This window comes from Halyomorpha halys, unplaced genomic scaffold (assembly GCF_000696795.3).
Source record: "Halyomorpha halys isolate HHAL.00 unplaced genomic scaffold, Hhal_1.1 Scaffold80.1, whole genome shotgun sequence".
Taxonomy (NCBI): Eukaryota; Metazoa; Arthropoda; class Insecta; order Hemiptera; family Pentatomidae; genus Halyomorpha; species Halyomorpha halys.
Genome location: NW_027110435.1, coordinates 681,934 through 702,964, shown reverse-complemented (window position 1 = coordinate 702,964; position 21,031 = coordinate 681,934). Strand labels below are relative to the sequence as shown.

The following is a 21,031-nucleotide window of genomic DNA, read 5'->3' as shown; positions in this document are numbered from 1 at the left end:
CTTTATTTTGAATAACATATTTTTACTTCATATTTGACTGATGAAAATTAGTTAGTTTGCTTTTTGGCTCAATAACATAAATAAACAATACTGAAATGATATTTAACATCAATACATAAAAATAGAAAGATACCAAAAATCATTTAAATAAAAAAAATCATTATTTACTCAAAAAGAGGATATTATAATATATATATTTTTTCTGTAATTTTAGGAAATCACTATGATTAATCTTTTATTATAATTTCAGTTGATCTCTTGTTTTGTTTTATATTTTATATGAATCTTGTAGGTAATTTAATTATCTGTACGATAGGTTGTTATGTATTTTGCACTAAAAAAAATAAAAGTTATTAAGGAAAAATGACTGTCATATCTATGTATTTTGTATGAAACTTGCAGAAAATTTAATGCCCTTTAACATTGGTACTAACATTGTTTTTGTCTAAAATACACTGGTTTTTCAAAATGATGGAAAATCCACAAGGATTGGAAGGTCAACAAAAACTTGGATTTTATATGGGGAGGTCAATACAAATAATGTATTTAAAAATCTTCTTTAACCCACCTTTTACAAGGCAAATCAATATTTTTATTTGACTTTTAGCTATGATTATGGGGAGATTGGACATCTATAACTATAAAGTTGTGTTTAAAAAAAAGATTCTTAAAAAAAAATTAATTGATGAGTAGACAAAATTTGTATATTATTTGTAAATTAAATATTAGCTACAACAAAAAATATACTTCCTATGTAGCAGCCAGCCCATTAGCTTATGGTATAGAATAGATATTTTTCTCTTTGACAATATTTACCCATAATAATTTTCCAAATGAGCCTTTCAGTTGACAGATTGGCAAACTCGAGACTAAATTTTAACAGAAATAATATTTCTTGTTCCAAAATTTTTCTATTGCAAAAGTATGACAGAAATACAGGGTGTTTTTTTAAGCCCGATAGAACTTGAAATTGTAAAAAATAACACAAAAAATTAAATTGTAATCAAAATTTTTTTTTTATTCGAAAGATCAATACGTGACATTAACATTTGAAAATGATTTCGGGCATATGGGCACCGCGGCTGTTCTTGACGAAGCGCATTCTGGACGTCCAATTTTGGGCCACTTTTTCGAGTACTGCTGGCCGTATGTCACGAATAACACAAACAATGCTGGCCTCCAAGGCGTCAATTGTTGCTGGTTTATCAGCATAAACCAGTGACTTTATGTAGCCCCACAGGAAATAATCGAGAGGTGTCAAATCGCACGACCATATGCGGCAATTTTGCTTATTAACAAACCCGTTAAGCCAAAAATGCGCCTCATCGCTGAACACAATTTTACAGAATGCGCTTCGTCAAGAACAGCCGCGGTGCCCATATGCCCGAAATCATTTTCAAATGTTAATGTCACGTATTGATCTTTCGAATAAAAAAAAAATTTTGATTACAATTTAATTTTTTGTGTTATTTTTTACAATTTCAAGTTCTATCGGGCTTAAAAAAACACCCTATATAAAAATATAACATTTAAGTACAATAACCTTTCATTCAATGCTAAATTGTAATTGAATCAATATTGAAAATACTAAGAATGATTTTATGGAGATAGTTATCATGTCAACTGAAAGGGTCAAATATAGGTTAAGTTAAATTAAAAAAGTAATCATTTAAGAGCTATGTCGACATGACAACATTATTAGAATAGCTAGAAAGAAAAACTGCTTATGCATCCACCAGTCAAACTCGTGTTAGAACAGATCTTTCATTTATTACGCCGTTTTCGTCATTTTTAACCGCCTTCTTCAACTTTCTATAAAAATTTTTGTTCTCTAAAATCTTTGGTTTTCCAACGATATATATAATACGTCTATATTAATACTCCTATTTCCTGAAATGTGTTTTCAACCTGGAAAAAATATTTGTCCTCTTGTCCCCTTAAGTTAATTATCAAATCCTTTCAAAGTTATTGTTTATCCATTTTTCACTATTAATAAAAATGTGAGATTGTTAATTACCTCAAATAAACAAAATTAAGGGTACTGTAGAAAAAGATTTTTTTAAAATTTTTCATTTAAGCCCTGTTAAACTATTTCAAAAAGCATAAGATCTAGCTGATATAAAGACCTGTTAATTGTACAAGGATATGCCGAGTTTTTCAAAATTGTTAGAGCCATTTTCTAGGAAATAAAAAAAAAAAAAATATGAAATGTCACATTCCAGGTATATATCAGCCTTAAATATTTAATTTTAGTTTCGTTCGACTTTTTGTTTTGAGCTAGGCTTTTCCCAGACACTGACACAGACCATTTTGTAAGATTAAGTTATTTGGACTCGGGAGATCTCAAAAAATGTATTTCTTTTATTATTGAAACTCGAATTCTAAATTTTGCACATGATCACAATACTTTCCCGTACTATATATTCCATGTATAGGTAAGTGAAAGTAAACACTGTTACTTTTTTTCCTCCAAAACTGAATCTTCCTGGGTTTGATGCTGTATTATATATTAATTTATATATATATTTTTATTGCAAATAAAATTTATCTCAAATGTTATTTGTGGGACCACTACTGGCCTGTACTCTTTTGATATTTATTTTTTTTCTTTCATCTAAAGGGAATAGATACTTGTGATTTATGTAAAATGTGAATACTTTTATTTTATCATAATTATAAATTTTATTATTATGGCCTTAGGTATGTCACAGCTCATATATATTTTAGTTTTTACTTACTTACATTTGAGCTGGAGGTTAAAAAACACCAAAGAACCTCATCTCAATGGAGGTTATATTAATGTGACAACAAATAAAATTCTTAAGAAGATAATATATTATGTAAAGAAGAATATAAACATTATTTCCACAGTTTTGACTTGTAATTTCTTTCAATAAAACTAGTTAATGCAATTTAATCTTCATACCTATGTGCTTTAACCTGTTAAATTGTGATGTAATTATAGTAGCACTACAGTTCTCCTAACAGTTGATATCAGACCTAGATAATATGATAATAAGACCTAGAGTTATATTTTTAAAAATTACTCTGTCCTTGAAGAATGATTGTATTTTCTTGATGTTTTAAATATTTTATTTTTTATTATAAACTTCAATATTTATATTAAGAGGGTGGTTTGAAAAGTTCTCGGAATGTACTAGAAAGAAGTGTCTTACCTCAGTGGAACTGCTTTTATTTTCTTACAGTCTCCCTGTAGACTAATGCATTTGGTCCAGTGATGTTCCAATGCTTTGATCCCATCTTGAAAATGAAATTCCTCCAGGCCTGCAAAATATCTCTCCAACTCAGCTGCCAGATCTTCCATTCTAGGAAATCTCCGTCCACCTTGGAAAATTTTCAGCTTGGGGAAGAGATGAAAGTTTGATGGTGCCAGATCAGGTGAATATGGTGGATGTGGCAACAATTCATACCTCAGTTCATGAAGTTTTGCCATGGCAATAGCACTTTTGTGCGGGTGGGGGTTCTTTGATGAATGATGACTTTTTCCTTGCCAAACCAGGCCTTTTTTCGCATTTCTTTTCCTATAGTTGGTCTAGGAGGTTTGCGTAGTATTGCCCCATAATTGTTTGGCCAGTAGGAAGATGATCTATCAGCAGAATGCCTTTTGCATCCCAGAAAACTGAGATCATGACTTTTCCGGCCTAATGTACTGCCTTTGCTTTCTTTGGTGGTGGTGACTCAGCATGTTTCCACTACTTTGACTGCTGTTTTGTCTCTGGGGTATAGTAGTGGACCCAAATTTCATCTGTAGTCACAAACCGGTGCAAAAATCTTGTTGGTTGTGATGAAAACGGGCCAGATTTTGTTCGGACATTTCCAATCTGGTGCGTTTATGGTTCAATGTCAAGAGCCATGGCACCCATCTGGCGGATAATTTTTTCATTCCCAATTCTTCGGTTAAGATGACATCGCTACAGGTTCAGCTATCTCACGCGCTTTCAGTCGACGATCCCCATGACCTTTTTATGTACTTTTGCGATAAATTCTGGGGTCGTAGCACTTTTTGGCTGTCCACTACACAATCATCATCTAACCCTTTCCGACCAAGTTTAAACTCGCTGGTCCACTTGGCAACAGTTGAATACAAAGGAGCAGATTCTCCCCCCCCCCCCAGTGTGTTCTGAAATTTGACATGAATTTCCTTTGCTTTCATACTTTTCTTTACAATCAGTTTTTTCCATTGTCACAAATCACTACGCATAAAACAACAACAAAGAGTCATCACTACCACTCACAAAGGATGTGTGATTATTGTGCAGGAACCTCATTGCTCTAGCACTGACATCTAGCGGCGATTCCGAGAACTTTTCAAACCTTCCCCGTACTTCTGAGTTACTATCAACATTTGTTTTATTGCTAGTATCTAATGAATATACTTGGGATATGCATTTTTTTTTTCAATATATAATTAATACAATCCTCATTGCTCAATTCTGTAGTTATTTTAATGCAACTTAATATATTTATGATGTTTAATTTATTGTTTAGCCAATCTACAGAGAAATGTTATCTAAAGAGCATGAAGTAGTTCTTCTTCTTGAAAGAGGAGGGAAACGGGAAGTTGAAAGCTTAAGGCAACAGTGGGAGAGGCTAAGAAGAGAAGCCACTGATAGACAGACTAGACTTCAAACTTGCATGGTAAATAGATTATATTTATGATGATTGTTTTACTATAATGACAATTTAACTTTCTTGAGCAATGATGTATTCTTTTGCAGGAGCACTGTAGGAAATACTACAAAGGATTGGAAGCATTTATCCCTTGGTTGTCACAAGTTGAAAATAAGTTGGAATCACTCAGTCCAGAATCATTTTCTAGACGAGATCTTGACAAACACCTTAGAGATCTTGCTTCACTTAGGAATGATGTATATACCTTAAATAAACTTCATGATGAATTATTATTTCTTAAGAAATTGCTTCATCTATATAGCGTCTCTTTCCCTCTTTAGGTTTGGAAAAAATCTGGAGAATTTGAACATTTGAGGTCTCTTGGTGAAACTTTTATTGGGGCTTGCGATGTTGATAAAGATGTTGTTACAAAAGAGATATCTGCTATACGTGAGCGATGGGATAGACTCAATAATGGTTTGTCTAGTTGACAGCATTTATCAATTATTTCTATTACATTTATGTTTTTATGTGTTTGTATTGTTTATATTTGAAGATTTGGTTTCCAAAACGTCGAGACTTGAAGAACTTGGAAGACGCCTTGCTGAAACTAGTGAAAGACTTCGAGGAATGTCCCACTCAATTCAGCGTTGTGAGGATCGCCTAGGTACTCATGATTCTCTTTCAACAACTGCTGATCCAGGTTTGTAATATTAATCTCTTTATTTGAAATTATTTTTGAATAATGTGACAGGCTAGCCATTGTAGGTTTCTCTAATATATGAAAGGCCTATATTTGTACTAGGTTAAAATATGTTTATAAAGTGACCAATCAGTAAATAAGTATGAATTTCAGCAGACTATAAAAATATTATATTATTTTTGGAATATTTTAAATCAAAAGCCTCAAGTTATCATTTTTAAAAACAAGTCACCATTTTACCAACTTCAGGCTACCTTAGGAATGTTTACTACTCATTTATATAAATGAAATGAAATAATTTTTATTCTGGGACAAAAAATTCTTATATAACGAAACTCAAAAAACACCATACGTCCATCATAATCATCGTCTTCTCACTCGCCTAGTTATATCTATTTTTTGTCTAGGATCTTCCAAGTTAATCTGGTTTTGTTTAATCCTTTCAATATGGTCTAAATGTTCATGGCCATTTCACTTTCCATTATTTTTAGTTCATTAATATAAAATTTTGGCCATTGCTAATCTTTAATCATAACTATGGGCATAAAGGTTTATTACATAATTGTTCATATAAAGATATTTAGATTGTTAAATTTTGATTTAAAAAAAAAATGTTGAATAAAACAGGTAATAATACATATATTTGAATAATTTCATTGGAGTTCTACCTTGAGCCATGTGTATTGTAGTTGCTTACTAACTAAATTGCTTGTTAATATAAAGGAACAAAAACTTTATATGAAACAAATTAGACTGGTGGTTGTGTTGTCAGTATTTTAGAGATTTAAGCCTTTGTACTCGTACTATTCCCATTCTATGATTTTGTTTATTTTAATTAACATTAACATTCTTTTTTTTCAGCTACACTTATGAAATTAAAGACATTAAAAGATGAAGTACAAGCTTTGAGAGCACCATTGTCTCAACTTAATCAGACTTGTGAAGATCTAGATCGAGAGGTAATATTTAAATTGATTTTTGTTATTACAAAAAAAAACAAACAGGAAATTAAATAAATGATAAAAAGTAAGATTTGTGTCTATAAAACAAACTATAATAATAAAAGTGTAATAATAAAATAAAACACATAAGCTATCATAAAATAATGTGAACATCTGTAACCAGCTTACTATTTTTGATATTCTGATTATGGAAAATGGTATTTGAAACTAATAGATGCAGTTTTAACTGGAAGCCTACTATGGAGTATGTGCATATGACAGATTTTAGTGAAACAATTTTTGGACAACAGATTGTTTTTATATCTACAATTTCCAAAATTTTATGTAAATTTGTCCATTAGTTAATTCACTAGGAGCTTATCAATATTTATTTATGCAAACCCTGCAATCAATTGGCATAACATCAATACTTTCAACTACCACAGTCCTAGTGTGTGTCTTCCAGACAATCAGAACACAATAAATGACACTTAACTAAATTAATAGCTACTTTTAAAAATATGATTAAATCCTAGGTAGAGCAAACTAACCATTTATATAATCTTTTTTGATGACTGATGGTTCTCGATTTCATCTTTCTAATGATGCTACCGCTGACAGTAAACAAAGGGTTGGTCCTATTCTAGCTTCTACGGCATGTCTAATCCAATGGCAATGCGCACAAAAAGTGTCTTTCTTCCTTCTATGATATACTCTTCTCGGATGACTGCTGACTCTTGATCTTCTTTCTAAATATCTACCACTAACAGTAGACAAAGGCGGTCAGCCCCACCAGCTTCTAGGAGAGGCTTCCTCCTCAAATTCCTAAACAACAAATTTCCATTCCTCAACAAAACAAATGAACAATATTGAACATTGATACATAAAAAATAAAAAAATAACTAAAATCATCTTTACATAAAAACTACTATTTATTAAAAAAGAGGATACTACAATATATATAATAAACGAAGGTAGAAGCTATAAAAAAATACATTTAATTAGAAGAAAAGGAAGACTTAAGCAGTATTGAAAGGATAGGATAAGACCAATACTGGGTGTAGTATCAGTATCCTTTGCTATGGGAGAAGCTGAAGGATGGTTACACAGACTCATATATATGTATGTATTTACTGTGGAAAATCTCTCAAACTGTTAACAAAAATCCTTGCATTTATGTACACTTATCACGGAAAAATGAAATAACAAATTTACTATCTGAACGTTGATCAATCTGTTTAATTGTTGCTATGTGGAATTTAAGAATATGGGGGAAAGAAGGTTGGTGAATTGAACTTTTTCTGTGGCTTATAGTCCCACTAGTAGTATTTTTAAATTGAAAATCAAAGCAGTGTTTATTGTTGTATTATTAGTACTTTTTCTTGTGATATAATTTACAACTATTGTATCCATCTATTTAAATACATTAATTTTTAATTTTATTCTTAGTTAAATATCTTTAGAATTTTTTTTTTTAGCTTGCCCTGGAAGCCCCTGGTAAACAATCCGGGCTCATGGAAGAAGTAGTTGGTCTTGGTGAAAGGCTTGATGATCTGAGTGAAAGACTGAGGGACCGATGTTCAACAGCAGAATCAGCTGCAGTTGCTGCACAACAATATAATGTTAGTTATCTTCACATTTTTTTATCTGTGATTATGAAAAAATATGACTAATAATATCCTTGAAAGATGATGGGACAGAAATAAGACACACTGTTCTGAAATATGCTGTTAAATATGTGCTGACTTTTGGCCTCACTTGTAGGCTTTCATCAAGGCTAAGAAAAATAAGATAATGATCCAATGTGTTAATTAAATGTTTTTAAATATAACAAATGAACATTCTACATATTTTTTATATTCCATTTTGTCTCATATTTTTGAATTGATTCTTAAAAACAATATATGGTTGTGGTTTTCTCTTGAAAACGTTAAAATATGTGTGATTTTTTATTCTTAGTCTCATCAGTAATTTGCCATTAAGAATGAAAGGATTGCTTTCCTTTTTAGCTAAGCATACAACTACTTATGTTTTACTCCTGGCCCTTTTTATTTACTTAATTGCTTAAAAAATATTTTGAAACAGTTTGATGAAATTTAATAGCATATGCTATTCATAATTCAATTAAAATTTCACTTTCTCCATTGGCATTACTAATTTATTTTCTTAATTAATGTAAGGAGCGTGTGAGGTTACTCACTGGAGATATGAGTGCACTTGAAATGGAGCTTGAAGGAATGAAACCACCAGGTAGAGATTTCAAGACTTTAAGAGCACAGCATGATCAACTATCATCTTTCAATGGCAAGGTAATTAAATTTATTCTTAGTTATTTTTATAGCAATAGGATTGTTTTTGTAAATGAAAATGTTTATTAAACACTCCAAGTTAATTGACACACTAGATACTTAGGTGATTGTATTTCTTGTCCTATATGTTTGGGTAGGCCAAACAAATAGACCTAAAATAGTGAACCAAATGAAAACAAAATATTAGTAATTAATCAAAGGTGTTGATCTGGGAAAGCCTATACTGCATTCATAGTTACCTTCTTCATGAAATATGATACTGATTATCTAAATCCAATCTGTTTTTGTTTGTTGTTAGCCATTGCTTTAGAATCAGTTTCCTGACTAAAAAAATGAAAAAACTTTGAATAAGATCTTGTTTTGTCGATTACTGAAATAAGTATGAAAAATTGAATTATATGTTTGGCTTATTACTTGGGCCTTTTAGTTCATGAAAGAAAAGTGCTCAATTTATGGGATAATTTTACAATAAAATGATTGGTCCCATGGAACAAGCCTAGAGTTACACTAGTTGTTCAGAGATCCAGATGTTAATTTGTTTCAATTAACAGATTAAGGTGGTGTGGACATTTTATATGGAAGACGAAGGTGGAAGCTATTAAAAATAAAAAATCCTTCAAGAGCATATACATTCTATTAGAAGAAAAGGAAGACTTAAGCAGTATTGAAAGGATAGTATAAGACCAATACTGGGTGTGGTATCAGTATCCTTTACTGTGGAAAAAGCTGAAGGATGGTTACACAGAATGACTGAAGAGAGCTAATCAAGGAGATCTTAATTCAGAGAAGAGTTGTTAAAACACTGAGTGATCATGATGATGCATTGGAAATAAAAACAAATGGAGGAATTGTCAAATTATTTCCTATTTTTCAATAAGTAGTGTTGATATTTTCAACTCATTCCAGATTTCTATATTTTGAAAAGTTATTTTAAGATTCGTGAACAGTTGCCACTGAACGTTAGGTTTCAAGGGAGTTGGTTTATTAGAAAATTTATTCCTCATATTATATTTCTAAATCTGGCTCAAAATTTCTATATTAATTGCCTCTGACGTCTGGATATCAGCCTGCATTAAGATTAAAAGGATCCCTGACCATTTTGTTTACTATTTGTCTTTTCCTCGACCATTTATTGATTTTTATAGATCAATCAGGCCCATATTAGGTTACAGAAAAGGTCTTAGTATCAAGCTTGACACCTCAAGAATCTGTTACAGTCTTTAATAAACTTTAGGCTAACTCTTGAATTTTGAATACAGAGTATATTCAATAAAATAATGACAGATATTAGCTATAATTTATTTTAGTCATAGAGGAATGTTAGAATTTTAAATATCTTCAATTAATTTTAACTGGAAATAATTAATTTTTACAGCTTTCTCGTGCTAGTGATGCTGTCAGTGAAGCTCTTGCCCTTGCAGATAGGCTTGTAGATTCAGGTTTGTCAACAGAACCTACCCGAAGACAAGCTGATGTACTTTCGAGACAGTTGATACACCTGGAAGAGAGAGCAAAATCGAGAGAGGAAGACCTGGACAAGGCTGAATCGTCACTTAGAGATTATGAAAGCCTTTACAATGATGCTATTAGTGCTCTCGATACTGTAAGTATTAATTTATATAGAAGTTATATTAATTTATTTGTTAGTATCCTATGAAATCATTCCTTCCAACTAGTTTTCAAAATAATCCCTCCTAAGTCTGTGATATTATTTTATTTATCTATGACATTACAGGATAACTATTCTACTGGTCCTCATTTTTTGTCATTATCATATTTTTTGTATTAGAGCAAAACCTGTTAGACTCTTGGTAACCATTAGAATCTGATGTTGGTTTAATTCTGGACATCAATTTTTTAAAAAAATAATTACTGAAAGTGTATTTTAATAATAAACATAGTAAGTAATTATCCTTGAGTGGTTGCCATTATTCCTAGTTTAAGTTGGTTATGAAAGTTGACCTGATCTAGGACTATCTGCTGAAATTTTGTGTTTTTTTTTATGTTTTTCTTGACCAAACTTACTCTACAACTTAACATTTAATTTGCTGTACTGCTTTGGAAGGCTCTTGATCACAATGTTTTGAAAAACTAATTAGTAGACATTTTATTGTAAAATGTTAGAGTGAATAGTTCATATAACTTATTAAATATTGAATCATTTAATGGCATTCCCATTAGAATCATATAACACAAATATCATAAATCTATCAATACACCTATGTCGAATTCAGCTGCTTTTTTGTTCTAATCAATTTTGTATCTCATTAGTTGGTTTTATTCTATTTGATTTATATTACCAAGTCGTTTTATACTTTTAGGTTGAATTATTTTCTACTGAAGATATTGATGACATCATAGAGTGTAGGAGAGTTATGGTTTTTGTTAGTTATAGTATTTTGGTTTCTTTATGATGTAGTACGAACTTTCTTTATTTACCCTCCTCTCACTTAGAGCAGATTGCTAAATAGTGAATATGAGGAGAAGGAAATACCTATCAGATTTATGGTATTGCTATTATATGGGCTAAAGGAACTACTAATAGTCATAGCTTATAGTCATTTTAAAATGTTAAATTAAGGTGGCAAGGTGGGTCTGTTTGACATTAGTTCTGAAATTTTGTAAGATTTTTTCAATTGATCAACTTTTTCATTCCCCAGAATCTTCTACATTGGCAGGAATCTGCTATAGAACAAAAGGACTTATTGATTCTTTAGAGACTTTAAAAAACATCGCTCATAGTCCAAGCATTTTTATCTCTTCATAGCTGCTTCTAAAATGGCAACTATTTTCCTATAATTATTGGACTATGATATACTTTCAGGTAGCACGAACTTCTTTCATAAATATTCAACTTGAAGTTTATTTAGTTGTATATGATTAGTTTCAGTATCTGATATCAAAACTAGTATTGATGAAAAAAATGATTTGAGTGAATTGTCACTAAAACTGAAATATTAGACACGTGATTTCATTGGTGTTTATTGTTTAAAGGAACAAGCTGATCTAATACATTAAATTCTTCAGTTATCACTTCGACATGTATTTTTAGTGATGGTGGTATGTAACTATTCCATAAGTCAAATTTGCCCTCTAAGAATGTTCCTAAATCATAAGGAATAACTTTCCTTGCACTTAGAGGTTCTATACTAGTTAAAATCTTGAAAGCTTCCCAAGAAGTTGGTGTGGTGATTCTAAAGACAGTTCTTCGTACTTTGTTGTCATTCTTGGTTAAATGATATTGGCAAGTTCTGTAGCCGTGTATCATTATGTGTTTTATTCCAATGTTCTAAAATATTTAATGCGTGATAACACTCAGCTAGGGAGTGTCTTATTTTTATTCCCTTTGCCCTCTTGAACATTTTCTTCCAGATAAAAAATAACATTAGCTTTTACTTACTTCTTTGTGATTTTTAGTTCTAGCGTCATAGGTAGTTTTAAAGATATGGAGCTGCGAAAGGAAAAATATTTTTTTTAAGGTTTTGAAAAAGCCACCATTTTTTATTCCCCCTAACCATACTTAGCAGGCTCATCAATCTTAACTAGTAACTATACATAGTTTTCATTTAAGTTTTTAAAATTGGAGTAAAATAACTGACTTTTTTTTTCCACTGGGTACTGGGAGTATCTAGCATTTCGTAAGATAATGTTTTTCTGGGTTTATACCTGGATTTTCACAAATGTTTTAATTTCTTAGGCCTCTTTCAACGGAAGTAAGAGAAAATTTGAATGACTAGATTATAATTAAATTAAATAGTCATGCATTTACATATTTATATTCAATCCCTAGGCCGAGGAAGAATTAAGGAGGTTGAGACCAGTTGGCTCTGAAGTTGAAACACTTAGATCTCAACAAGCTGAAGCAAGGATTACTCAAAGTGATATTATAGAACCAGCTGGTAAAGCAGTTGATGTGGCAGCTTCTTCAGGAAGAGCTCTTATTGCTTCTGCAGGTCCTGGGGTATCTGTTACTCATCTTGCTTCTGGTATAGATCAACTGAGGTCTAGATGGGAAGCTCTTAATGCAAAGGTATATCATCTATCATGTAGATTTTAAAGTTCTATAATTTTCTTTACTAATGTTAATGCATTGTCTTTACCTTAATAGATGGTTGATCGAACCAGAAAACTAGACTCTGCATTACTCCAATCTGGAAAATTCCAAGAAGCGTTAGAAGGATTAGCTAGATGGCTTTCTGATACAGAAGAAATGGTTGCTAATCAAAGACCTCCATCAGCAGATTACAATGTTGTCAAAGCACAATTACAGGAACAAAAAGTAATAAATTATATAGTAATATTATTTCTTAATTTAATAACATATTTATGCAAAAAAGATCCAACTCACAAATACAAAAATTTCTTAAACTTTGTTTAATCTGAAATGTTTTTAAAAAAAATATTGATAAACTGTTGTACTTAAGATGAATAAAGCAATTGGAAAAAATTAAGCAAAATGAAAATTTTATGATTTTTTATATGTGGATTGGATCTTTCTTACAATATTACAATAAATTATTAAGATAATCTTTTATGTTGTTTTAGTTCCTCATCAAAATGATAAATGATCGAGAAGAATCTCTTGCCTCACTTGCCCAGCTTGGAGATGAAATGGAAGGTGAAAGAGTCTCTGGAGAATTGCGACGATTACAAGAGAGATTTAATGACTTGTCAAGTGGAAGTAGAAAAAGAATGTGTGATTTAGAAGCTGCATTGGCTGCTGCTAAATTAATGCAGGTAAGTTAATTTTATTTTATATTTATTTATATCCACAATTGTGATTAGGATATTATGTGAAGATTCCATCTAAAACTTCTTAGTTTTTTTTTATAGCTAGTTCTAACTATGACGTATATTTGAGATATTTCTGTGGTTATGTCCTGGCTATATTCCTTTTTCTTCTTGACATGCTTCACTTCTGAACTGAAACATGTATAACTGATTCCAAGACTCTATTTTGATGTGATTTCATGTATCAATAAGCTTACATCTATGTTCAGTCCCTGAACTTTTCTTAATATCGATAATTATTTTCTGGTCCTTACAGATTTTTACCTTATCTCATCATAAGCTTTTGACATCATTTCCTGTTTCTTTAGCACCTTAGTGAGGTCATTGTAGATGCAGTCAAGGAAGCAACACAGAAAGTATAATACTGCTTTTATTAGAGGGCCAGTTCAAAATTCTAGAATGTCATGTGTCGCTAGTTTTACTAGTAAATTGTTCCTGAATCGCTTATAAAATTTCTGCAATTATATTTTTTTTAAAAACACTAAAATAAAATCAAATATTTAAAACTGAAGATAGATAAAATTTACTCAATGGTCAAATTTGTAAATGAGCTTGAATCAGCAGAAAAAACAAATCAAATCACTTGATCCTGCCCTTTGTTGACAAATCTTGTGCCAAATTATCCATTTGGCAATTTAGGGAACTGCCTATGGCCTCTGTGTCTGCTTGAGTCACATGTCTCGAGAGAACAGTTTGTTGAAGTAGTTTTTATTGGCTTTCCAGAAAATTTAGGTTTATTCTTAAAGAGCAAACAATTGATTGTATTCTGCAAACAGCACAGATTTAATTTCTATTAATTTCCAGGATAAATTAGTTCCAGTTGTTGAATGGATGGAAAAGGCTGAACGAAAGGTTAAAGATATGGAGCTGGTACCTACGGACGAAGAAAAAATTCAACAGAGAATACGTGAACATGATGTAATTTTTTTTTAATATTATTTCTTTATCTCTATTATATAATTTATTTTTGTGTGGTTGAATATTTTTTTATGATTAATCCTGATGATTTATCATACTAAATCCTAAATAATATCCGGTTTTTACTTTCACCTACCTGTATATGAAATATATAGTAAACATAAGGATTGGGATTTCCAATACCCAGAATTCCAATTCAAGTTTTCAACAGAAATACAAATTTTAAGGTTTCTAGAGTTCAAATAATCAAGTCTCACCCTAAATCAAGTATATCTGTCTAGATGTACATAGACACCTAGCTCAAAAACGATTCGTCATATATAACAAATTAAACATTTAAGGCTGGTGAATACGTGGTATGTTGTAACCACTTTTTCAATAAAATCAACTTACTGAAAGTGTACATATCATAAATTTTACACTTTTTTAACCATTTTCTCAAAAACTAAAGTTTTATCTAAAGATTTTGGCTAAACTCAGCATATTAATGTACAATTAAATAATCTCTAATTTCAGCTAGTTCTTATCCACATTGGGATTGTCTGATTGGGCTTAAATGTTGAATTTTCAAAATGGCTTCCTCTAAATTAGTTTTAATTTTGTTTATTTGAAATAATTAACCATCACTTATTGTTAATACTAATGACAAATGGATAAGAATAAACTATGAAAGAATTTGTTTTCTTTTTTTAAATCTAGGGAGGAACAAAGTTAATATTTGTTTTTCAAATCTCAAGAAACCTTGCTAACAAAGTTTCTTAGTTGTTGTTGTTGTCTGGGGCTTTAGAGCGTAAAACCCTGAGGTCATCAACGCCCAAGTTTCTTAGTGACGGAAAAATATAAATTTTATGGTCCAAATTTTAAACTTCTCTGGTTCCTTCGATTTTAGTACACACATTTTTAGTGGTTCCTTCGACAAGTAGACATTTGATTTCTGTAAACATTACAACTGGAGATAACAAATTAAATGTGTGTGTATGTATATATTTATACACACACATGTATGTATATATTTATATATACATATTATTTTAAAATAAAATATTATATATATTTGAAATAATAAAATAGGCCTTTCAAGTTTAAGAATATTTTTTTAGTTACCTTTTCTATATTTCTATATTTAGGATTGCAACTACTGAACTTATTAATCATTGAATTTGACTTTTACAACTAATATAATACATTATTAATGTAATAATAATCATGTATGATTAATACATTTTTTTATCAATTTGTTTCTCTAAGATATTTTCATAAATTATTGAATGTTCAATGTTATTTATAATGGATGAAATAATAGTTTTCTTGTTTTATTTTTATTTATGTAGGCATTACATTCTGAAATATTACGCAAGAAACCTTCACTCAGTGAACTTACTGAAGTTGGAAGTGATCTTATGGCACTTGTTGGTGAAGATGAGGCTTCTGGAGTTGCCGACAGAGTTCAAGACCTAGCTGATAGATATTCAGCTCTCGTTGATGCCTCTGATAACATAGGGAGATTACTTGAATCATCTCGAACTGGACTTAGACATTTAGTCCTAACATATCAAGGATTACAAGTATGTTCATTTGATTTAGAACTATGCTTAGGTAGATCTTTAAGATATAATTTATGTATATAATTTTTTTTTCCTCTGCCTTAGTTAACACATCATTAGTTTTTTTTCTTTCAGTTCAATTGGATTTTAGAGATGATCAAATTCAATTTCCTTTAAAAATAGTTACTATGATGTTAAAAAACAAAAAAACAAAAAATTTCTTTTTGTTTATGATTATCATTTTTCAAAGATTTATAACAATACATACATGAGATTTCGTTCAAAAATATGCCTGGTGAGGTACCCATCCCTAATTGTGGAAAACCCCTTTCGGTTTATCTCAACAAACTGCCTCCTTGCACAACTTTTGCTGTAAAATATTTTTTTTTTGTTAAGACATACTAAAATGGATAATGTAGAGAAAATATTTGTATTTTTAAAATATAAGTTTTATTAAAGCGAACAGGTTGGAGAAGTATATCTGCATTTCTATTGTAAAATATTATTTTAGGAAATATAATTTAATATTGCAGGCAATTAAATTTAATTTTAGGGATTCAATGAAACATTTAATACTATTTTAAAATTTAACTATCAGTAACTAAAAACTATTATTATTGAATATGAATTTAATATAAAAGTATTTTAAACATTATTTTAAGAAATTAAATTTATTATTGTATGCAATCAAATTTAATTTTAGGGATGGATGGAAGATATGGAAAATCGGCTTGGGAGACATAGAATTCTAGCAGTTCACACTGATAAGTTACTTGCTCAGATGGAAGATTTAGCTGTTTGTATTTTTAACTTATATGATATAATATTATGAATGTGGGATTTGTTTATTATACTTTTTCTTTTTTTATAAGGATCTGACAGAGGAGATATCTCAGCACCAAATAGATGTTGATGGAACAGTAGATAGTGGGTTAGAACTTATGAAGCACATTTCCTCTGATGAGGCTATACAACTGAAAGAAAAACTAGACTCTTTACAGAGGAGGTATAACTCACTCACTACTCGTGGTGCTGAGTTGTTAAAACAAGCTCAGGTAAATGCCAAATTGGGACATTGTTGTTCTAATTAAATTTTGTTTGTTTCCTCGATCTAATCCATTTACTTTTATTTATATTAATGGTTTAAGGAAGGACTTCCGTTGGTACAACAATTTCATAATGCACATGGCCGCCTTGTTGATTGGATCCAGGGTGCTGAAGCCGTGCTACAATCTGCAGAACCTCGTGAAGAGAGTATAAATGCACTTGAATCTGACATACAAGGTTTTTTAAAATACCCTTTACCTATTATATACTTAAAATAAATTTGAATTAAAATCTAAATGTTTCCATTTCATTTTAGAATTTCGCCCTGTTGTTGAAAATATCAATCAAATAGGACCTCAATTGTGCTCTCTTAGCCCTGGTGAAGGTGCATCAACAATTGAAGGTTTGGTAACACGAGACAACAGAAGGTTTGATGCTGTTTGTGATCAAATACAGAGAAAGGCTGAAAGATTACACATGTACAAGCAACGATCATTGGAGGTATGGTGTTTAGAAATTTCACTAACTTCAATTTTTTTTTTTACTCTTTTTAAGTAATTTTGTTTGGTTTAGGTTCTCGGGGATATTGATTCATTATTGGAATGGTTCAGAGAAGCTGAAGCTGGATTACGTGAAGCTGAACCGCCATCATCTGAAGCCAACATTATCCGCCTGCAGTTGAAGGAACATCGTGCCCTGAGTGATGATATTGCCAGTCAGAGAGGTCGTGTTAGGGATGTTCTAGTTACGGCCAAGAAGGTGATTTTAGTCAAATTTCCAGTATCAGTGACACAGGTTTTGTTCATTTTGTTTTAATAAAAATTAGTAAGATTTATAGCTATTACAATGGACATTTATAGCTCCAGAGATTACAATGAAAATTTCTACCTGCAGTTATTACAATGGACATTTCTACCTGAAGTTATTACAATGGACATTTTTAACTGCAGTTATTACAATGGACATTGCTACCTGAAGTTATTACAATTAACATTTCAAACTGCAGTTATCACATTGAACATTTCTACCTGCATTTGTTCCAAGATCCCAAGCTTAATATTTGTGATGAGTAACTTAGTAACAACTACCAATATCTCATTCAAAATAGTGGAATGCTATTTTAACGAAAGCAGGGTAGTAATTTTTTTGACCTGGCATTCTCGGTCCATATTCATGGGGCAGTCATACCTGAGCCGAATTTTATATAGATCCACATTTTTTTAGGGGTTTAGTAAAGTGCAAGATAAACAAATTGATATGATGGAAATTAAAGAAATGTATAGAAGTAAAGATATAACTGTAATGGGGAGTAGGCCGAATAGAGACAATATGAGTTAGATTAAATTTTGATTAGAGAGGAAATAATTATGTTGATAAGATGTGGAGTTGACATGAAGATGATATTGGTGTCACCATTTGGTTTCGAACTGAACAGAAGGAAGGTGTGATGCTAGAGTTCAGGCCTCCATACTGTGTGCTCCCAGTGCCACACCTGGAGCTGCGGACTTAGCCTGACCTGTCTCTTCAGAGGCTTTTGACTGAGAGACTGTGGGCCAGAGCTCCACTTCTCCATTTCTCAAGTTTGCAGGTTTAAACTGTCAGAAAGTAGTCTCATACATAGTACCCTAAAATATGCAACTACAATTCATTTACAACTCATTTCGCTCTTTTATTAGAAAGTATGAGTAACAAACTAAATTACAGAAAAATAATAAAAATGTAGAAATATTATTTGAAATTTATTTTCTAGGTTAATATTTTTAATTGATAATATTGATATTTAATATTAATTAACAACAAAATATTTACAAATTTGTATGATGCTCTGGGAAATACACCAAAAAAGCCCAACTTTTACACCTTTCTTTCAGTGCAATTTAAGTGTTAATAATTTTCTTAATATGAAAACTATAACTGTTTTAATAAATTATTAATTATTTAATTGTGATGCCATTATTCCTAATAAATATTTAATAATAATGAAAATTAAAAATTAGTATCCAGTCTCAATCTTTTTCTTCTATCGATCATACTTGAATTTGAATAAACCTAAAATTAGGAATTTTAAAGTTTACATGATAAAAGAGATCTAAAAAAGGACTAAGCTTCACAAACAGTCATGAAATTCAATTTAGAACATTTACTATCTGGAATGCAGTTGACTTTTTATGTTCTCGAGTTAAAGCAAACTTCTAAGGACCCATTCCAGCTAGCCAGTTGTTAAGTGGGAAAATGCTTAACATTGGTGAAGGGGACAGGGTCTGTGGTTCTTAAACCATAAGTACCTAGTGCCAAAAACCTTTATCTGATTCCTGAAACTTATAAAGCACCCTGAATGTAGTGACATTATTATTTTCTATGTATCACACTTTATTTTTCTGTTGGATTAAACTTGGTACTCTAAGAATGTGTTTAGAATTGGATTATTTAAACTTTGACTTTGATTTTTAATCTTCCCTTCCAGGTTATCCGTGAGGCTTCTCCTCATGATGACTCTTCTCTTATGAGGGACAAGATGACTGACCTAAGGGAAGCTGTGGATACTGTTTGGAGTGCATCTGGTGAAAGGCTTGCCACTCTTGAACAAGCTTTAGGTCTTGCAGAGCATCTTGCTGAATCTCATGCTCATTTATCTGCTTGGCTTGGTGAAATGGAAACTTCATCTAAGGCATTGCCTCCTCCTTCTATCAGACCTGATGTGATTGCACAGCAGCAAGATAGAACTGAAGTAAGCTTTTTGGTGTAAAATACCACTTTTCTAGCAATGATTTATTATTGTCCCTTTTATAACTACTTAGTATGTGCTATTTATATTAATTATTTTGAAATAACATTTTTGAATAGATTTTTAGTTGTTTTTACTTTCGCTTACTTATAAATGGAATATACAGTAATAGAAAGTCTTGTGATCGTGCAAAATTTTGAATTCGAGTTTTTGACGGAAATAGATGTTTTGGTGTCTCTCCTGAGTCCAAAAAATCTAGTCTCACAAAATGGTCTATGTGTGAACAGACTAGCTGAAAAACTAAAATTCACACAAAACTGAAATTACATATTTAAGGCGGGTTTATGTTTATGGGATGTGACAGTAACTTTTTCAATAAAAGATACTGACCGGAAGTGCTACTTTATGGTATCAATTTTTCACATTTTACCTATTTTCTCAAAAACAACTATCAATTTTTATCAAACTCGGTATATCAACATACAATTGAGTGGTCTTTATTGTCAGATAGGTCATATTCTCATTAAATTGTCTGACAGGGCTTAAATACGAATTTTTCAAAATATATTCCTCTAAAGTACTTTTAATTTTGTTTATTTAAAAAAAAGTTTCTCTTGTAAGTTACATTAAACCATGGATACATACAAAATGTTGAAGAATTTTTTGAATAACTAAAGGAAAAATGGATACTTCTAAACAGAACTGAGACTTGAACTTTCCCTAATTGCTTTGCAGCTTCGTCATCTTTATTAAACTGTTATTTTCTTGGCAGGAACAAAATTAATATTCATTATTCCCCTTTTGTGAAACCTTAAAATATATATTTTCTTTCAACAGAAAAATAATAATTTTTTGTTCTATATTTTCGCCATCCCTGGATTTTTTAAATTTGAATATCACAAAAATAAAGATAGCTTCAACACGAGTCCACCATTCTACATAAACGTTTTTGTGACAGAATTTTTGAAAAAAAAATTTTAGCTTTTGAGGAAAAGTACTTTTAATTTTGTTGATTTGGAAAAATTAACAGTTCTCATTGTTAACAATAATAAACAATAGAAAAATACAGAATTTTGTAAATAACTTAAGGATAAAATATCTCATTTAAACGGTTTAAGCCAAGACTGCCCGATCTATCCTGATTGCGTTATGATTTTGTTATCTTTTGTTAAACTGTTGTATTTTTAGCAGGAACAAAACTTATATTTGTTATTCGTATGGAGAAACATTAAATTTCAAATTTTTATAGCAACAGAAAAATTAAAACTTTTTGTTTATAATTTCCAACTTCCCTGATCTTAAGATTTTTTTTTTTTTAAATCACTAAAATAGCAATAACTCCAACACAAGCAAATGAATAAATTTGTTAAACTTTAAAGGCAAAATTATTTATAATATTAAATTTTTAATATGATATGGGT

At 30.7% G+C, this 21,031-nt stretch overlaps 1 protein-coding gene across 11 annotated transcripts in view; it reads left to right on the top strand.

The window, feature by feature from the left end:
• shot (dystonin-like protein short stop) overlaps positions 1-21,031 on the top strand; it is a 155,451-nt gene that overhangs the window by 81,141 nt on the left and 53,279 nt on the right. For all 11 annotated transcript variants that reach the window (XM_067048612.1, XM_067048619.1, XM_067048615.1 and 8 more), the window contains 19 exons: positions 4,510-4,659; positions 4,740-4,889; positions 4,974-5,109; positions 5,189-5,335; positions 6,197-6,294; positions 7,755-7,898; positions 8,457-8,585; positions 9,961-10,188; positions 12,376-12,615; positions 12,694-12,864; positions 13,131-13,322; positions 14,181-14,294; positions 15,626-15,859; positions 16,542-16,634; positions 16,711-16,893; positions 16,987-17,122; positions 17,202-17,386; positions 17,459-17,644; positions 19,350-19,613. In XM_067048612.1, the coding sequence (XP_066904713.1) occupies positions 4,510-4,659; positions 4,740-4,889; positions 4,974-5,109; positions 5,189-5,335; positions 6,197-6,294; positions 7,755-7,898; positions 8,457-8,585; positions 9,961-10,188; positions 12,376-12,615; positions 12,694-12,864; positions 13,131-13,322; positions 14,181-14,294; positions 15,626-15,859; positions 16,542-16,634; positions 16,711-16,893; positions 16,987-17,122; positions 17,202-17,386; positions 17,459-17,644; positions 19,350-19,613 (3,180 nt within the window). The remainder of the gene's footprint in view (positions 1-4,509; positions 4,660-4,739; positions 4,890-4,973; positions 5,110-5,188; positions 5,336-6,196; positions 6,295-7,754; positions 7,899-8,456; positions 8,586-9,960; positions 10,189-12,375; positions 12,616-12,693; positions 12,865-13,130; positions 13,323-14,180; positions 14,295-15,625; positions 15,860-16,541; positions 16,635-16,710; positions 16,894-16,986; positions 17,123-17,201; positions 17,387-17,458; positions 17,645-19,349; positions 19,614-21,031) is intronic.